Source organism: Sphaerodactylus townsendi, linkage group LG10 (assembly GCF_021028975.2).
Source record: "Sphaerodactylus townsendi isolate TG3544 linkage group LG10, MPM_Stown_v2.3, whole genome shotgun sequence".
Classification (NCBI taxonomy): Eukaryota; Metazoa; Chordata; class Lepidosauria; order Squamata; family Sphaerodactylidae; genus Sphaerodactylus; species Sphaerodactylus townsendi.
The window spans coordinates 62740731-62758980 of record NC_059434.1 but is presented as its reverse complement, the minus strand read 5'-3'; the positions used below and the strand labels follow the sequence as shown (position 1 = coordinate 62758980).

General features: G+C 42.8%; 1 protein-coding gene across 1 annotated transcript in view; it reads right to left on the bottom strand.

The window, feature by feature from the left end:
- Positions 1-352: 352 nt before the first annotated feature.
- The window catches only part of ALPK1 (alpha kinase 1), a 63649-nt gene continuing 45751 nt past the window's right edge, over positions 353-18250 (bottom strand). The window contains exons 5-14 of the mRNA XM_048509326.1: positions 16185-16244; positions 14990-15076; positions 13248-13324; positions 12438-12533; positions 9782-9886; positions 7085-9188; positions 5667-5820; positions 3638-3800; positions 2563-2749; positions 353-1092 (exon numbers count right to left, since the gene is read on the bottom strand). Coding sequence (XP_048365283.1) covers positions 893-1092; positions 2563-2749; positions 3638-3800; positions 5667-5820; positions 7085-9188; positions 9782-9886; positions 12438-12533; positions 13248-13324; positions 14990-15076; positions 16185-16244 — 3233 coding nt within the window. The 3' untranslated portion in view covers positions 353-892. The remainder of the gene's footprint in view (positions 1093-2562; positions 2750-3637; positions 3801-5666; positions 5821-7084; positions 9189-9781; positions 9887-12437; positions 12534-13247; positions 13325-14989; positions 15077-16184; positions 16245-18250) is intronic.

The window sequence follows — 18250 nt, the reverse complement described above, 5'->3', positions numbered from 1 at the left end:
AACTGTGACTAACCCAAGGTCACCCAGCGGGAATGTAGGCGTGGGGAAACAAATCTGGTCCACCAGATCAGACTCCGCTGCTCATGTGAAAGAGTGGGGAATCAAACCCAGCTCTCCATATTAGAGTTCACCTGCTCTTAACCACTACACCACACTGGCTCTCATCTGGGTTAGGTCCAATCTAAATGTTCCACTAAGAGAAGGGGTAATTTCCAACTATTCTTCTTTCCTACTGAAGATCTCCTCATGGTGTTGTGGAGGGTCTTCTTTTCCTCAGAAGCAGGATTTCGGCCCATCTTTTGCGTTGTGGCAGGCAGAGGGAAGCAAGAAAATTCCATTCCATTAACAGAAGTTCACAACTAAGCATATTTACTAGCCAGCAAGAAGACTACCTAAAACTAGTAGATATGAAAGAACAGCAGATTCCACCCAACCAACAATATAGGCTGGGATCGTACCACCTTCTCCACTTGATTTTGCTTAATTCTTGTCCTCAGTTCTTGTCCGACACACATTTTGTCCACGTGACTCTTGCGACCTGTGACCAAACTTTGGGTTGCGTGTTTCAAAAGGACTCCCTCCTTACTCTTCCATCAGTGGAAGAGTAATTAGGCTTGAACCTAGAGAAGCATTATGGTCAATTTACTTACACTGACATATATGTTTGACTGTTTTTTCCTTGTACAGAGGATCATATGTTGTAGATTTTGCTCCTGAGAAGGCTGCCTCTACCATTCCAAGGAGTAGTAGAGGATGGTATAGCTAAGAATATTACTAAGGTACACATCAGAACATAATTAAAGACATTTGGTCGAGCATCATGGTGTAGATGTGGGCATCACCAAGCATAATTGAAAAAAATTTTGAGAAAGGCCCATAGATTTACTCAAGGTCAGGTTGGCTTTTCAATAGAAGGTCTTGTCAATGAAAGATGATGGCAGATTTCATTGCATTCTGTGTGCTGATTGTTGAAGAAATAGTAAATCCCTTTCTTCCCAAAGTTTGTCAGGCATGACGCCTCTTTCTGAGAAACAGAATGGATCTGGGGATCAGTTAAGTAGATGAGGCCTTTTCCATTGCCAGTCACCCAACCTGTCAAAGTGACAAACAATCTCAATCAAAACAGTATACAAGATGGTTCTTTTTCACACACCTAAGAACTGTCATTTCTGTCATTTAAATGTCCCTGTCATTTAAATACCAATGTCATCCCTGTCATTTAAATACCAATGCAAAGAAGAATTAAGGCAAAAAGTTTTTCTTTAGTTGAATATTTTCAAAGTCTGACTGAAAAAGCCTGTGTATAGCAGGAGGAGTGGAAATAAGCAAATCTGCATTGTAGATCAGAAACTGTTTGTTGTGTTACTGCAAACTGCTAGGATGCTATTATCAAGCTAGCAAATTTATTGCAAACTGAGTGTAACACAGCCATTTCCAAAAATGCAGTCAGCAACTACACTCCAGTCCCAGTTCAACAGAATGTGCATGCAGTTGAGTAAAACGAGACTGAATCCCGCCACCCAGCTGTTTTGCATGGAAAGACAGAAGTCTCTCTTGTTCCTTCAATTTTTAAAATTTTGGCAGCTGGATTGGACAAGGAAGTTGCATGTACTGCAGCTGTTTGTATTCCCTTTTCACTTCATAATCTCTTGGTGGATTCAGGCAACCATGCTGATACAGGTCTGAATAAGCATCAGATTTAATTCAATCCAGAGAACCACAGAAGCAGACTGCTTGGACGTTATTGCCCTTATGGATCCACATTTTCCCCTCACTACTTTGAGGATTGTTGCCAGGATTTCACTGCTGATGTGGTGTTGTTTCCTTCTGCAACAGGCTTCTACACATAAGAATTCTGCAAAATCACCTACAGGAACTTATTTCACATACAAATTGCAGTTGCTGATTAAGGTGACAGATTTGAAGTGTCACAGTAACTTGTATTTAAATCAGCTCAATCTCAATTTCACTGATTTGAAGAGCAATGAAAGAGCTTAAATGTTAAGTACTTTAATGGCATCTGTGCTTATTTACACTCATCTCCCAAGAATCTAATGAATGAAAATTGAAGTCAATTAAACATGATTAAATCTAAATCATGGCACTTTAACAAGCTAAAGACTGATCTCTAAGCAACCTAGATATTCGAAAGGAAAGCACAGTAGAGATGGAACCACAGGTTTGGGTAATCCAAACAGAACTGGTGGTAGAAAGTGCTGCCAAGTCACCGCTGACTTATGGGGACCCTATCGGGTTTTCAAGGCAAGAGACATTTAGGAATGTTTTGCCAATGCTGACCTCTTCATGGGCTGACAGAGTTCTATGAAAATTGTGACTGGCTCAAGGCTGGGAGGAGTGAAAAATCAAGAAGACCAGCAACTCTCTGTGCCTTCCCATGGGGTTCTCAGTTGCCATTTCCATTTTCCAACGTACTTTTCAGCCTTTTGAAATTTCAGAACTGAATGAACGTGTCTTGAAGAGGAATCTTGTAAGGGTTAGAAGAACCACTTATTAGTTTAATAAAAAATGGCATTTTGATATTTCATGCTTTGCAGTACAAACCTTGTAAATCAACAACCACATCTGAGCCTTGAGAAAACTCGTAGCAGAAATGGCCATAGGCCAGTCCATATTCAGTGGCTTTGTATTCTGATTTTACAACTTTGGTGTTATTGGATAACTTCACAAATTCTCCCAGGATATAAGGTTCTGTGGTTATACATCCTTGTATAGATTTACCTTCTAGTATCTGGAAACAAAAGATGACATTGGGAAAAGTATTTTAGGTCACACTCCATTTCTACATAGTTGAAGACAGAAAATCTTTATTTCGATGTTATGTTCAGCCCTGGTTTAGTATTATGGGCAGGTGCCCCAAGTTCTTGCACTCAAGGTATCATTGTGATGCACACAGTTCTGAGTGGGGCCCTTCACTGACTGGAGATGTTTTGGGAATCCTATGTAAATTTGCCCTTAGTACAACAAAGAAGAAAATGTGGATGAGAAGGCAATAAATAACAACAATGCCCTCTCCTCCCTTCCCTCATTCTCTGAAACTCCTCCCTGGTTTGCAGCAACCATGGTTTGCTGTTGCATCAGAATCACCAAATGGTGCTTATGCTCCAAATCTGACATGGAAACTAGGGTGACAGTGTGATTTTGCATTCTGGTTTGAAGGGCAAAGCTCAAATCATAGGCTTGTATAGGCTAATTTCCATGACTGCCAGGATTTCCCTACTTGAACATGATTTTCCCTCCTGCAGCCCAAAATACCACCCCAGTCTGGTTCCTGAAGTAGAGGAGATCCTTGGGAACATGATTTGGGAGGCATTGTAGGCTGCCATACATGTGAGGGAGGAAGGAAAGTTATGCTCTCTGGGTGAAAATCCTTGTGCTTATGGAAATGCCTAGTCTGGGTCAGAGCTGGAGTTTGTTGGAAGGGAGCTGCATGGAAAGGGGTGAACTACAGCATGAGGGGAGGAAGCAGCGCAAGAGGCCAAGACCCACTCATGTGATACCAGATGATGATTTGGCGTTAAACATGAACTGAACCAATCGGTCCCAAGAAATCCCAACCTCGTTGGTTCACCTTTCATCCAAGCTCACTGGTTCATCTGAATGCCTTGTAGCTTCTTACCAAAAGTACTGCTGATGGGATGTAGAAGATTTGTGTGGGGATGTCTTGCTCATACAACCTTTTATTGAACTCTGTCACATAATATTGGGCAGTCATTTGCCGTTCCACATCATTGAAATGGTGAAGGAGCTCCTTCTCTTCTTTATATTCTTTCCCAACGTACCTTTACAGAATATAAAAGACACCATAAATCCACTGGGAAACTATTCACTGCTCTTCTGCAGTAGGAAAGTGGGGCACAGTCACTTGAAACCATAACTTACAATCCTAAAAACTGCTGACAGATAGCAAGAGAGGTTGTAGTGACTCTGGGCAAAAGTGCAGCATGGGTCCCATGAATCACTGCTGTGGCCAAGCAAGGGGTGGCGCTGCCAGGTGAAAGGTGGGCAGAGCCCCCACTGCCACCAGAATCCAGCTGTCCAAGCCCCAGATGGGTGGAAATGGCAGCAGGAGCTTGCTCTTCTTCCTTCCCCCCTTTCTTTGGGTGGTAGGGCCATGGGTAGTTTGGGCCCCCACAAGCGTGAGGCCATAGTGGCTGCACTTGTTGCCCATTAGCTAAGGCCACCCCTACTGAATGGTGCATATATCTCAGTGCTGCAGCAACAGTGCCAACCCAATCCTCAAGAACATCCATTTGATTACAAAGTTGTGAAGTGATGGTATGACGCAGCCAAACTGAAAGCTTCCCCAAGTGTTTTAAACAAATGAATTAAGTATGAATAGATGAATAAAATATTAGCTGGGAAGGGGGGCAATTTGCACCAATTATACTCCCCTACCCCTCCTGAGGGATTCATGTTCCACAGAAGAATGTTTTTAAACTCAGTAGGCTATAGCGAGAGAGAAAAATTGGTGAAAAATCACATCACTTCCACAGGCCACTTACAATGGTTGGAAATTACCTTGAGATTGAACTCTGTGTATGCCTTTCTTTACTACTGAAATCAGTGCAACAAACTGATTAAACTAAAGGCTGACTCCAAAGTACTGGCAGCACAGCAGAGTACGTAGGAAAAAGAACAGAAGAGTTTGAATTTATACTTCGCCTTTTTCTCCTGAAAGGAAGCTCAAAGCAGCTTACAAACTCCTTTCCCCTTCCTCCCTCCACAACAGACACCTTGTGAGGTAGGTGGGGCTGAGAGAGTTCTGAGAGACCTGTGACTGGCTGAAGGTTACCCAGCAGGCTTCATGTGTAAGAGTGTTCATCAGGTAAGAGTCCAAATCCAGTTCACCAGATAAGAGTCCAAGGCTGAGGTGGAGGAGAGAGGAATCGAACCCAGTTCTCCAGATTAGTTGGCCATACTGGCTAACAGCACAGGACTTCCCTGCCTCCGCTCTCTTGCTACTATCCACTGACCACTCCACATTCTGTACCTGAGATCGAGGGACTCTTAAGAACAGTCTAAGGGGGCTGAATGGAGGTCTGAACTGAGAAAAATGAGTGGAAAACATTTGTCCTCCCCTCCTCTACTATTACACCAGCAATTATAGCCCCCTTGGATCCACTCCTGTTTATTTGTCTGAAAGCTCCAATATATTTACTGGGACGTCTCGTTAGTAAGGATGGTGACTTCCTAAGGGTATACAATAGATCAACCTTATTGTAGCTAGGGAGGCCCAGATCTGGACGGTGTTTTATATTTTATTAAATTTATATCCTGCCCATTCCCAACCAGGCTTGGGATAGGAGACCACTTGGCAGCCTCTGTGAGTTCTCAGGTAGAAGAAAAGTTCGATATATGAATATTATAAACCAATAAATGCCCTTTCGCTGTATCATTATTGAAATATAATGGGGAAAGGGGTAAAACAGCTAGGCTTTAACCAGTTTGCAAAAATCTAGTGAAGATGTAGCCTGGTGGGCCTTCACTGGACACTCCAGAACTCTGGAGCCATTGCTGACAATGCTCTGCCCTGCAAGATAGGCATCACTACCAGTTCCTTCAAGAGGGATATTCAAGGGACATATCCCACAACATTCATTGGGCTTCTGGAATTATCATAATTTCACAGTGGCTTAGAGAAATACCTTCCCAGGGTTTCTTCTTGGTGCAGAAAGTGTATCCAAAAAGCATTCCTTTGCCTGCCTTTCTTTGCCACCTTTAGGTAGTCTCCAATGTATACAGATGTTTCCTGGGCTGTCCATAACCCAGAGTTCTTAGAGTATTTCAAAAGAAGAGCAGCTGGGAAATGAGACAAAAAAATTAACCACTTCTTCAGCAAGATAGTTCTATATTGTTAATCAAGAATAGATATATACATGAGTGTGTCAAGTGCTATCAAGTCACTTCTGGCTCTTGGCAACCCTCTGAGTCTGCAATGTCCTATTGTTAACAGCTTTGCTCAGACTGAGGGGCAGCAGCTCCCTTGATTGATCCATCTCATATTAGGTCTTCCTGTTGTGCCAATGTGGCTAGTGGTGGCATGAGAGCGCTGCTGCAATGCTGAGCACTGCATCTAAGTGCTGTGGGGAATGGTAATGGCTGCCCACTGGCATTTCTGCCCCTCCAATGGAGTAAGTACCCCAGAGAAGGAAAATCTGCTGGTGTGGCATGCGTCTCTTCCATGGCCCAATTCACCCTCCCTTCTTTGGATGGGCCTGTGAGTGGTCCAAGGATATCCAGTTGAGTGGCAGATGTTAAAACAGTGTTGCTTCTACAAAGTGAGGATTCCCTGTATTACTTTCACCCCCACGAATGCAGAGGCACGTACATTGGTGACAGAACTGCCACACATGGGAATTTTCTGTGCCCTTTCCTTAGTCACTGTTTCTGTCTTTCCCCTTCCACGTGTGCTCTGACCTTGGGGCTGATGGTCCCCATGTTTTTGGAAAAAGTAAATTAAGAGTGGGGGAGACCTGGAAACAGGACAATTAGGGCACAGCACTGTGAGGAAGCTTGCCCCGCCCCTCCATGCCAAGATTGAGAAAAACTCTGTGTGAAAGCTGCCCACTATACTCCATCGATTCAAGTCTATCCTCATTATTCCTTATAAAACTGTGTGTGTATGTTAACTGTCATCAAGTCACCTCCAACTCATGGTAATTCTTTGAATTTATTCTGCACAAATAGGCCTGCCCATTACTGCCATCTTCCAAAATCTCCCCTCTGATAAAAGAGCCCTCACTTGCCCAATGGCAGGGCTGGCCCTGCTAAACAATACTATTAGGGGTGGGTTGGGGGGCTCTGCATGTTGCAAAGAAGCTCAGGCGACATAGGTATCCTTTTTTGATGCTTCTACTGTAAGGTATAGAGGAAGGATTCATGCAGTTCTCCTTAGAGAACTGGACGAATTCATGCACTCCCCTATAGCTCATACTTCAATTAAAACATCTGAATGCTTGAGGTGGTACAAAAATGTTAGAATGTAGTTTTTCTCCATCTAGCACAGCAAATTTTCTGTAACGAGGCGGCAATATAAAGGTACATCCTAGAAAGTTGTACTCACAATGTGCTTTATGGAGAAGTTTTGGCTTAAAGAGACTGGTATTCTTCAGCCTCTCTACTAGCCAAGAATGTTCTGCTCCAGACAAAAGCCTCTCATAGTCATTGCTGTTCAGGTTGCGAGCTTGGAGGACTTGTTCTTTCATCCTTTCTATAAAGACAAAAGAGCTCCCGCTGGAGTCTAAAAATGAGGAATTCTCCAGATCAGAAAAACTGCTGGAAAACTGGGATGATCTGCACCATGATTTCAGAGAACTTGTGCTGTGACGGCTTCTCAAAATGTGCTGTCGTTTTTCTCCTTCATCTTCTTCTGTGGTCGCACAATCACTAATCTGATTGACTAATGATTTCTTCCTCCCTGATAGAGTCTCTGGCCTATGACTTGGCTGATCCCTTATGTTCTTGTCAGTAGGGTTACCTATAGACAGTTTTCTGTTACCAGAAACAAATTCCCAGTCATCTACTGTATCGGGTTGGTAGTCAACTTCAGGTGTTTCAGATGAGGCCCCTGTAGTAGCAGATTTATTAATCCAATTTTGTACATAATTATCACTTTTGGGTTTGACTGCATGGTGCATGGAAGCAGATGTCATGCTGTTACCAGGTAGATGGAGACTCACTGGTGTGTCTTCTGTTGCGTCTACAGTTTCTCCTTCTGGGTCAACCAACGGCCTGTGATTTCTAGATCTTTGTTCTATACGTTGTCTGCTGCTGTCAAGATCATCTTCTGTGCTTCTTTTCCCACTGTTGGAATCAATTACTGAAGGGGGAACAGCCATTCCAGATAGATTTTGTTTAGAAGAAGAAAGTCCATTGGAAGAAGGAATTATTAAATTAATCGAACCATCAGAACAATTCTTGTAATTGGTGCTACTGGCTTCTGTCAGTGGGTGTTCTGAAGCATTCTCTTCATGTTCTGTTCCCTTCAAATGCCCTCCTTCAAAGTTTTCCGTTTGTTTATTAACTGAAGCTGTATTTTCTTTAAGGAGATTTTCTTTAAGGAGATGTTTAAAAGAACCTGCACAATTGCCTTGAGAATCTTGAAGCGAGAGATTATGAGTTTTGGAAGACAACAAACCAAGGCTGCAAACATCCGGTTTTTCTTCCGCATCTTCCATCAAGGCTGAAGAGTGATGATCACTCTTACCTGTGGAGGCTTTTAGTTTTGTTTCCTTCTCCTGGGGCATTTCACTTTCATTGTTATCCATCTCTTCCCAACTAGTACTCGATTTGGATATTTTGTCCCAAGATCGTAATGAACTAGACAGTTCGCTCCTGCTCGGTGTCGAACTTGAAACACCGCCACTGTTGCTTTGAGTCATTTCAGAAGGCTCACCCTCTGTCTCTTCATCAAGGGAGAAATCCACTGCTGGTACTCGAGATAACTTCTTTCGCACTGGACCCTTCAGGCCTTCGTGACCTTTCCTTGCCTTTTGGGAAACTGAAATCTTCACAGGGTCTTTTCTATGATGTGACCTTTCTTCTGTGGGGCACACAGTGTCTACATTTCTAGTTTCAGTCTTCATGGCTGTTATACAAGCCCCCATTTTACCTTCTCCTTTCCTCATCTTATGGCTGCTGCAAGCACTTTCAAAAACCTCACAGACCGATGCATGATGCTGGGAATACATTCTAAGGATTTCTTCAAAACGTTGTTGGCCGTTCATAATCTGCTTCTCTACTTCCTTTTTGTAACTATCTGGAATGTATGACTTGGCATCTGAATTTGGAAAAGCTGGCACTTGCAATTGCTCCTTAGCAGACATAACTAGGCACATGATCTGCTCGGCAAGAATTTCCTTGTCTTGTTCTTCAGGATGTGTTGAATAACCATAAGTGTACAGCTTCTGCAGGGCTTCCTGGCATAACTGGCTTACTTGACTAAGTATCATGCTTTCCCCATAGAGTTGCTGGTGCACTTTTGAAAGGCAGAAAACTGCCTTGACAAAACTGTGAAGTTCCTGTTTGCTAGTGACCAGTTCTTTATCCTTCTTGCTAAGGAGGCCAATTTCAAAGGATTCCTTGGCTTCTAACAAATAGAGCTTCCGCTTTTCTGATGGGCACGCACTTGAGTAGCTGTAAGACAGCAAACACATTCCGCGGATATTCTAGAAAACAAAGCCAGATGAAATTAATAGGGTCTTTCCTGTGTCAAGTTTGAAATTCAGGAGCTCTGAAGAATCTAAATTCACACCACTGGAAAACTTTTGATTTCACAGTTAATTTCGATTACTTATTTTGTTTGTGTGTATGAACTACTAGAACAATATTGTCACACATTAACAACTCCTGGTAACTGCAAACCCTCTTTCCCTGACTTTCTCTCCTCTCCATGTTATCCTCACAGCAACTCTGTGAAGTAGGAAAGGCTGAGAATGTGTGACTGGCCCAAGGTAATCCATCAAGTATTCACGGCAGAAAGGAGATTTGAACCTGGGCCTCTCAGATCCTAGTCCAGCCCTCTAACCATTACCCCACTCCTGTTATAGACAATAGCAAATAGTTTACAGCAAGCAGTTGTCCCAAATAATCCATACCAGAAGAGTGAAATCTAGGTTATAGTTCACTTAGCAACTTGATTTCATTTATTTAATCTGAAACGAAAATCTATACTTGTCTGATATGACAGCAGATTGTAGCCACACATAGAAAAGATTTTGCACAGTTTGGAAGCAACACTAACAGGGTGCACTGTGCTCACCATGGCTGTGAGCACAAACAGTGGCGTGAACTGGCTGAAGGCAGCCGCCAGCTTGCAGGCTTCAGCAGCTGACAGCAAACGATGGTCAAACTCTTTAAGAAGGTTCTGTTAAAACAGCAAAAGAAAGTTAAGTTAAAACAGATTTTTTTTCTTTTTAGCTTATTCTTACCTTATGTACCTTATTCTTTTTACCTTATTTAACTTATGCACAAACAGGACAAAAGGGGACAATTCAACAAATGACAAACAACACCAAATACAATGGGAGGCGTCCAACAAGCTTTCCCACACAATCTAGCCTAGGTTTGCCGGTACCTGCTAATGGTGGGAAAATCCTTTGCAGTTTTGTCTGCTGCCCACCAATGCTCAGCTGGTTAATGGGTGGAAGCCGGCTGGCCAAATTGGGGAGGGGGGACGAGTGACTGTCACCTTTGTGCAATGACATCACTTCTGCTGCGACCCAGAAGGACCAGAATTATGCCACAGTGACGCTCTAGACAGTATTTCTCCAGAAACTCTATAGAAATTATAAGGAGCCTTAGGTTAACTTCAGCTAGAGCATACACAAAAGAAGGGACAGAGCAACTGTGTGTTCATACTTTTCTTCCTTGCTCAGTCTATTGCTGTGTCGAGAGCATGTGTGTGGGCATTTCGCTTTTAATAAATGTTTTAAAACTTTTATTGCTGGTCTCTGTTCTCTGTGCCACATAGATCTCCACTGTTCCAGATAATCTATTTTAAAACAAGTGCTGGGGAAGGGGAGAGGCAGCCAATTGGCAAGTGGCCACTCGCTCTGGTTCTCCTGCAGGAAATTACAGCTTTGGAGGGTGGAAGTCTATGGCATGATATCTTTCTGAGGTCCCTCCTCTCTTCAAAATCCACCCTCCCAGGTTCCGCCTTCAAATTTCTAGGAATTTCATATCCTGGAGTTAGCAACCCTATCTCCTTCCTATCCAATAGCCAACTTACTTTTATCTGTCCCTCCCTCTTAAACTTTCCATCTCCCCGAAGCAGCCCATGCCTAGGAAAACTGTGGCATAATTGTCCACTGTTAGCTGCTGGGCAAGGCCAACTGTATGGTAGAGAACCTTCCAGAACTGGTAGCTTACATTATTTGCCTCTCTTCCTTTTTATCCCCACAACCACCCTGTGAGCTGAAAGTATGTGACTGATCCAAAATCACCAAGTGAGTTTCCACAGCAAGATGGGGATTTGACTGGGTTCTCCCAGATCCTAATCTGAAACTCTACCTGCTACACCTCTACCTGCTACACTGCTATGGTTTTCATAATGTGGCTGCTGTTGAACAATAGCAACCAGCCAGGCTTAGTTGAGTCATGGAAGTTAGGTGGAACCAATCACCCAGAGATTCTTTCCAGGGATAGTGTTACCAATCTCTGGAAGGGACATAGAGATCTCCCAGAATTACAACTACAGGTGACAAATATCCCCCTGAAAAAATGACTGCTTTGGAGGGTGGGCTCTATGGCGTTATATTCAGGGGAGACCTCTCCCATCCCCAAACCCTGTACTCAGATTCCACTACAAAACCTTCAGGAGTTTTCCAAAGTGGAGCTGGCAACCCTAGTCAGGCCTGGCATCAAAGGTCGAATCCCCACTTGAAATTTGCACGCAGATCAAAACCTGTTTGTTGTGAAACCGTGTCCTCTTCATCGGAGTTTCTCCCTCCCCACCACAGCGAACACACAGCAGACACACCCGGTTACCAAACTCTTAGCAATCCCCACTACCAGGTGATCTCGCTTCGCTGGTCTCCCCTGATTGGCCGGCATGCCTTGATGGGGCGAGACCTTTCCCCCCTGTGGAAACATACCTTGTAGGGGTGTGATAAAAAAAACCCAACGTGTAAAAGTTTAACATTTATTTTTACAAGCGTTTATGCTGCTTAAAGGGTTACCAGTTAATGGTTTACCTGTGTATTCAAAGTTACACGTTTGACTGTTTAATGTCTTTCTGTGTCCCCTTCTGCTGGCCATTCACAAAAGCAAAAATGAAATCAAGGAAAGGCTGCGCATACATCGCATCAGCGCCAGCAGCGCTGATTGGTTGCTTGAATTCTGCGTCACGCTCCAAGGCGGGAAACGAGTCAGAGTTTCAGCTCTGAACCATGTCAATGAGGTCTATGCCACTGACAACCAGGTTCTGTCGGGACATGGGTTAATGGGGAGAACGAGCGCCAGAAATGGAATCTGCCACAGAAGCAATGGGGTGGTCGTCCCTGAAACGTGGTTAGTTTGCGTTCTGAAACCTGGGTAAGAAGGTAGTGGGGATTTGACCTAAAAGTCCTGTCTCAAAAGCTAAAATAGCCTGGAAAGGACCCTGCTCCCTTACCCTGCCTTTTCATTCCCAGAAACCCAGCCTGGAATACTGGGGTTGCCTAACAACAGACACTGAGGGAATCCATTTTGTTAAAGCTACAGACACTTCTTTTATAATTTTGGGTTTTGGAATGGGTTTTGGAATGGGACAATGTTCAGGTTTATAGAAAGATCGGTGTTGTCCACTCACAGTTGCAGTCACTGGATTGTAGTATCCTCAGATTTGGGTGGTTTGGCTATTAGACTATAAGATGATGATAGACAATTTGGACTTAATTAAATGATGTTAATCTACAGTCTAATACATGAATAGTTACCAGGTCAACGTAAGAGTTGATTTTAAAACTTTTGTAATCATTTTCACTCATGGAGACAAAGATGTCAGCTAGAATACCCAATGATGATGCAATTCCCTGCAAAAAAAAATGAAGAGGAAGAAAGAACATTTTCAGATGATTTGGGAAAAGACTGTACTTTCTAGGTATAGAATAACTGTCAACCCAAAAAAGCCCAGCAGAACTAAGGTAGGCAGGGGGGCACTTTTTGCAAGCTCAACAGAACATAAGGCAATCCACCGGAGCACAGCAGAACAATTTCAAGCAATTGCCTCATCCCCCTCCATCCCATTGCCTGGGAAACCTTCAAAAGGGGTGGGTGGAACAATCCTGAATACTTTTCCTAGCAGCTATCTGGAAATCCTGAATAAAACCTGACTTTTTTTGAAGGGGAGGGTTATTTGGGTTTGGACGAACTAGCTTTGCTATGAGATTCTCTGATGTGTATCCAGCTTCACCTTTGATATGCCCAGATGACATCCCCACATAGGCCCCTGATACCATCTCTACCCTGTGTTGGACTCTCCAGACATAGAGGCAAAAAGGCCTTAAAATGATGGCCTAAAATAGCACCCCCACTGCCTGGTGAACAGCGGTAGAGAACTCAAAAGCTTGTAATTCTTTTTTGCATTATTTTGGGTGGTGTTGATAAATAGTATTCATGGATTTAGTACATCTTTCCGTAGATGTAATTCCTGCTGAATAGACTTGGATTTAGGATTGTTCTCAAAATGAATTCTGTAGATAGTACACCAGCAAAAAAGAGATTAATTTAAAAAGTGAAATCGTTACCTTTTTATCTGGTTGTGGAAGTGTGAAAAACCCTACAATGGAAGCCCAGATCAGCTCTGCTGCTTCATACCACATTCCTGAATTTTTGGAAAGTGGGGAGAGAGAGGGAAGGTCAACAGTATTTAAATGTTAAATGTCCTTTCACACTTCTTTAATCTTATAATTTTTGTTTGAATAAGTAGATTTCAGGATCAAATAATGGGTTTGTGATTTTTAGGTACAGGAACTAGTCATGAATATTCTTTGACTTAATAATAACTTCTTTATTTTTGAAAAAAGAAAGAATGTATGTTAGGGACATATTTTTTAGGACAAGTCACAGGATTCAGTAATATTAGGAGCTGAGTTTTCTTTAATGATGAAAACTATGGCTATCATATGTTTACTAATCTGTTTGAAACTGATTCACCCTCACTACCGAGACTGCCTATTTCTTTTCTTGATGAGCTGATGTAATATGAATTAATCCAGAGGAGCAATTATAACATTATCTGCTACAGAAACTGTTTCAAAGACTGTAGTATGCAATCTGAGAGCCAGCATGGTGTAGTGGTTAAGGTATCAGACTAGGACACTGGAAACCCAGGTTCAAAATCCCACTGGCTCTGAAGAAGCTTGCTGGGTAACCTTGGGCCAGTCTGATTTGACCCTGGCTAGTATTTGGATGGGAGACCTCCAAGGAATACCATGGTCATGACGCAGAGGAAAGTAATGGCAAAGCACCTCTGAATGTCTCTTGCCTTGAAAACCCCATGGGGTCACCAAAATCAGCTGTGACCTGATGACCAAAAAATAAATAAATAGGAAATTGGCATTATTTTTGAGAATCCCAGCCAGCCAGCCAGCCAGCCAGCCAGCCAGCCAGCCAGCCAGCCAGCCAGCCAGCCAGCCAGCCAGCCAGCCAGCCAGCCAGCCAGCCAGCCAGCCAGCCAGCCAGCCAGCCAGCCAGCCAGCCAGCCAGCCAGCCAGCCAGCCAGCCAGCCAGCCAGCCAGCCAGCCAGCCAGCCAGCCAGCCAGCCAGCCAGCCAGCCAGCCAGCCAGCCAGCCAGCCAGCCAGCCAGCCAGCCAGCCAGCCAGCCAGCCAGCCAGCCAGCCAGCCAGCCAGCCAGCCAGCCAGCCAGCCCGCCCGCCCGCCCGCCAGCCGGCCAGCCGGCCAGCCGGCCAGCCGGCCAGCCAGAGGCCGGCCTGCCTGCCTGCCTGCCTGCCTGCCTGCCTGCCTGCCTGCCTGCCTGCCTGCCTGCCTTGTTTTTTAAAAGCCAGTTACTATCATTCGTATCTCTGGTAGAAAGTTTAGAACTTTGTGGGCTATATCAGGAAAAGGAACAGAAAGTAGATGGAGCTCTCCTTGTCTCTCTGAGATATCTCTGTACCTTTCTAATAGCCACCCAGTCACTATTTCCAGGCTGTTTTCTCACTCCATTCTCTGACTTTCTTGGCAAATGTGGTTTTTAGACCTTAATTTTACAGAGTAGAATAAGTTATATAACACAAGCATTTTAAAGCAACTATGCTGAATTAGCACTGGCAGAGTAATTGGGATAAATGTGTTCAGCATTTGGATTTCTTTTTTTAACAAGATGTATTGCCTGGTTATACAGAAGCTAGACATACAGCGACATGGGAAAGTTTTACTAATAAGCAATGTTGGGATGTCCAGAAAGTCACTGTTAAGAAGACTCATGCACCACTGATAGATTGTGAAACCACAGAAATCACAGCATGAGTCCCATGAAATATCTTACCCAGCTTCTGCAGAATTTGGCCTCTGATTTGCATACACACTGACTGAACAAGGATCTGATCACTTTCTTGAGCATATTTCCACACTCCTGAAATATCAAAGGAAAAGACCTATTGAAAACATCTAACTGGAGTTAGTTCGAAACACTTCACTGCATTTTATTGCAGGCGTGAATCGTGTTTTAAATTATTTTGTAATGGGGAAAGCACTATAGAAAATTCAAACATTACCGGTAATTTGTTGTGAATGGCCTCTAGCTTGTGGAATCGGTGGTTTTGGAGATAATCAATCAATAAGCCATTTATGCATGCACAGCAGTGTGTATTTGCAACTGGTAATAATACCAGTAACAATCTGGGTTATTTTATTTCTTTGGTGACTGGAGAGTGATACAGAAAGGCAGCATAGCTCTCCCATAAATCATAGCTAAAAATGATAAGGACACAAAATCAGTCCCCAAAAGACCTATCACATGGATTTCTGGGCGAGTTTTGAGAAGAATAAAGCTTGTAATTCACAGAAGGGATCCAAAAATTAATTTCCTTTAAATGCCTTTTTAAAAAATTGTGATCTTTAATAGACCCATTGTGGCTCATTCGTTAGTAATTTTGTTGCCATCGGCAACTAGTCTGCATTCTCACACATGGCTAGGATGATTAAATGTCATTCAATAAAATATTTTTTTAAATGGCTGTAGGTCGATGCAATTTATTGATTAAGCAGAAAAATTCAGTTACTAGACAGTGTCAATTTGAAGATATACTGCAAGTTTAAAGCTGATGTCCCCAAACAATGAATTTTTAAAAGATAAACAGCAAACCACTGAATCACAGGCAATTGTGATTCACACACAGTCTATAATGTCTGCATAATGAATGCTCAAACCACTGTATACAGTAAACCAAATTAACTGATGTAGGCATTTTGAAGTCATCCTTTCTTCAATATACATCAATTGGCATCAACCTTGAAATGTTCCTTTAAACCACTATACATCAGTATTTATGGAATGTTCCTTTAAACCAGTATACATCAACCTTGGAATGTTCCTTTTAAACCAATACTTTCAAACAGCTAAAGGGTTACTTCTCCCAGGTACAAAATAAGCTGGAAATAGCTCTAATAGGAAGGCTGAATGAAATAGTACATTTTCATTGCTATAGCTCAAAAGAGGAAAAATCTTAATCAATAAATACCTGTTGCACCATTGTCATTAATAAGACTGCTAAGGATGTATTCGGCTTTTAACAGTTTACCTGGAAATAAGAAAAAGATATTTTAAAATAAAAGGTGCTATGCAAATTAGACTCTACAAGAATGAAAGTCTCTATCATAGCTTTTGTTCCTCACTCCCAATTTTCCTTACTTTCATTTATGTAACATAGAAGAATATTTATATAACATAGAAGAATATTTATTTATGTAACATAGAAGAATATTTATATAAGTACAATTTGGTGAGATATATAGATCTATTCTATAAGGCAAGTCTTGGGAGACTGGGATCCATCTCCTGACTTGGGCCGTTTCTGCACGGCACAATTGTACCAGGTTACAATCGGTATCTTACAATCCAGGTCTATTTTATCCTGGTTTCTCCCTTCACATGGCTGCCCGTTTCTGTGAAGGAATTGAGTGAAGACCAGGAGGAAATACTCCAGTTTGTTTTGCATGAGTCTGGGTCTTTTGTATTTACATCACAAGCGTATCCACGCAGGAGCAAACATCCCCGGTGTCCTGCGTTCTGATTGGCTGCTGTTTTGGGGAAGCAGCAGGGGGAAACAAACCCCCCGACTTTTCCAACTCTGGAAAGGCCCAGCTCAGGCCTCAATATGGCAAACAGCAGCAAAAAAAACCATGGGGTACAGCATCACATCACATCACATTCCCACTCACATTCTCATATTTTTGTGGAAAATGGCTCCCCCCATGATATGTCCGCTAACATTCAGCCCAAAGTACACATCTCCCCAGCTATGTGCTCCAAGCAACCAATACATGTACAGAAAATAAAATGGGGACATTTTAAGACTCCACTCCTGATTAACCAGGCGAAATGACAGCCAGTCGATACCATGAACAGAAAACGTGCTTGGGGGAACGTTTCAGGAAGGGCGAGCTGCAATGGTCAGTGGCTCAGCAGAGTTGAAAACTGACATGATGTCAGGTGTGGAGATCAGGGGGGTGGGGGGTGGGGCAGGGAGATCAGGCAGCTGAGCAGGAAAAATAAACTGGTTCTGCTCCCATGGTGTTTGCACAGTAGCAGGTTCAACCTGGGATCTTTGAAAAGAATTGCCAAATTGGTGATTTTTGAAAATCCTGGGATGAGGGAAATATAGTGGGGCAAACAGTTTTAGGACCAGGAACCATGCAAATTTCTTGACCAGGATATTTCCCATGCTCAAACCTGGATGTTTGGACCATACAGAAACAACCTTTGTTTTGCTCCGAATTCCAGGCCTTCAGGGGAATTTAATGGACAAATGTCATTACTCTGGCCCAGGGACACATGAGTCAAAAGATAAAACTACTTCCCAACGCATCAGGCTTCCTGAGTCTTTGGAGTTATCTGAGGGAGTGAAAAACTTGGCATCAACCTTTTTTTTTGTAAGATTCAGCAAGTAATTGCAAGATCAGGTACCAGTGCTAACAAATATGATAACATTGAACCCAGCTATCATTTCTGAGATGTACACATTGAGTCTAGATAGTAATTTAGTTTACTCAAGCTCCCCGCTACCCCAGCAAGGTAAGCTGTATTTTAATATCCATTTATATTTAACTTGTCATTTCTAAATGATCAGAAATATAGAATATTGAACTTTAAAATAATCTAATACTATCCATGCTTTTCATATAATGAGAAGGATGAAACAAAACAAAACAAACTCCTTAGGTCTGTCAAAGGTATTCTTTGCATGGTCAAGTGGCCAGAGTGTTTCGTTTTTTTTAAAAAAAACAAGATGGTGCATAGCAAATGCCAGGATTGTAAGCTACTGTTTAGAGGCTCTTGTTTTGGAAGTACAGCAATTCACATATCCCTGTTTGAAACAGCAGGGCAGATTTGTTAAGAGACAAAAGCACCAATTAGTATTTTCCACACCCCTTCACAATTTTCTCCTGCTTTTTCCTCAGAAACCTTTTATGCCAGCCACTTTGTGTAGGAAAGAAGACCGGGGAGGGATGTTGTTGGGGGGCGGGGCTCAGGGAGGGCAAGACGAGGGTGTCAGTTTAGAAGGATGGTAGCGGGATCACAAGAATG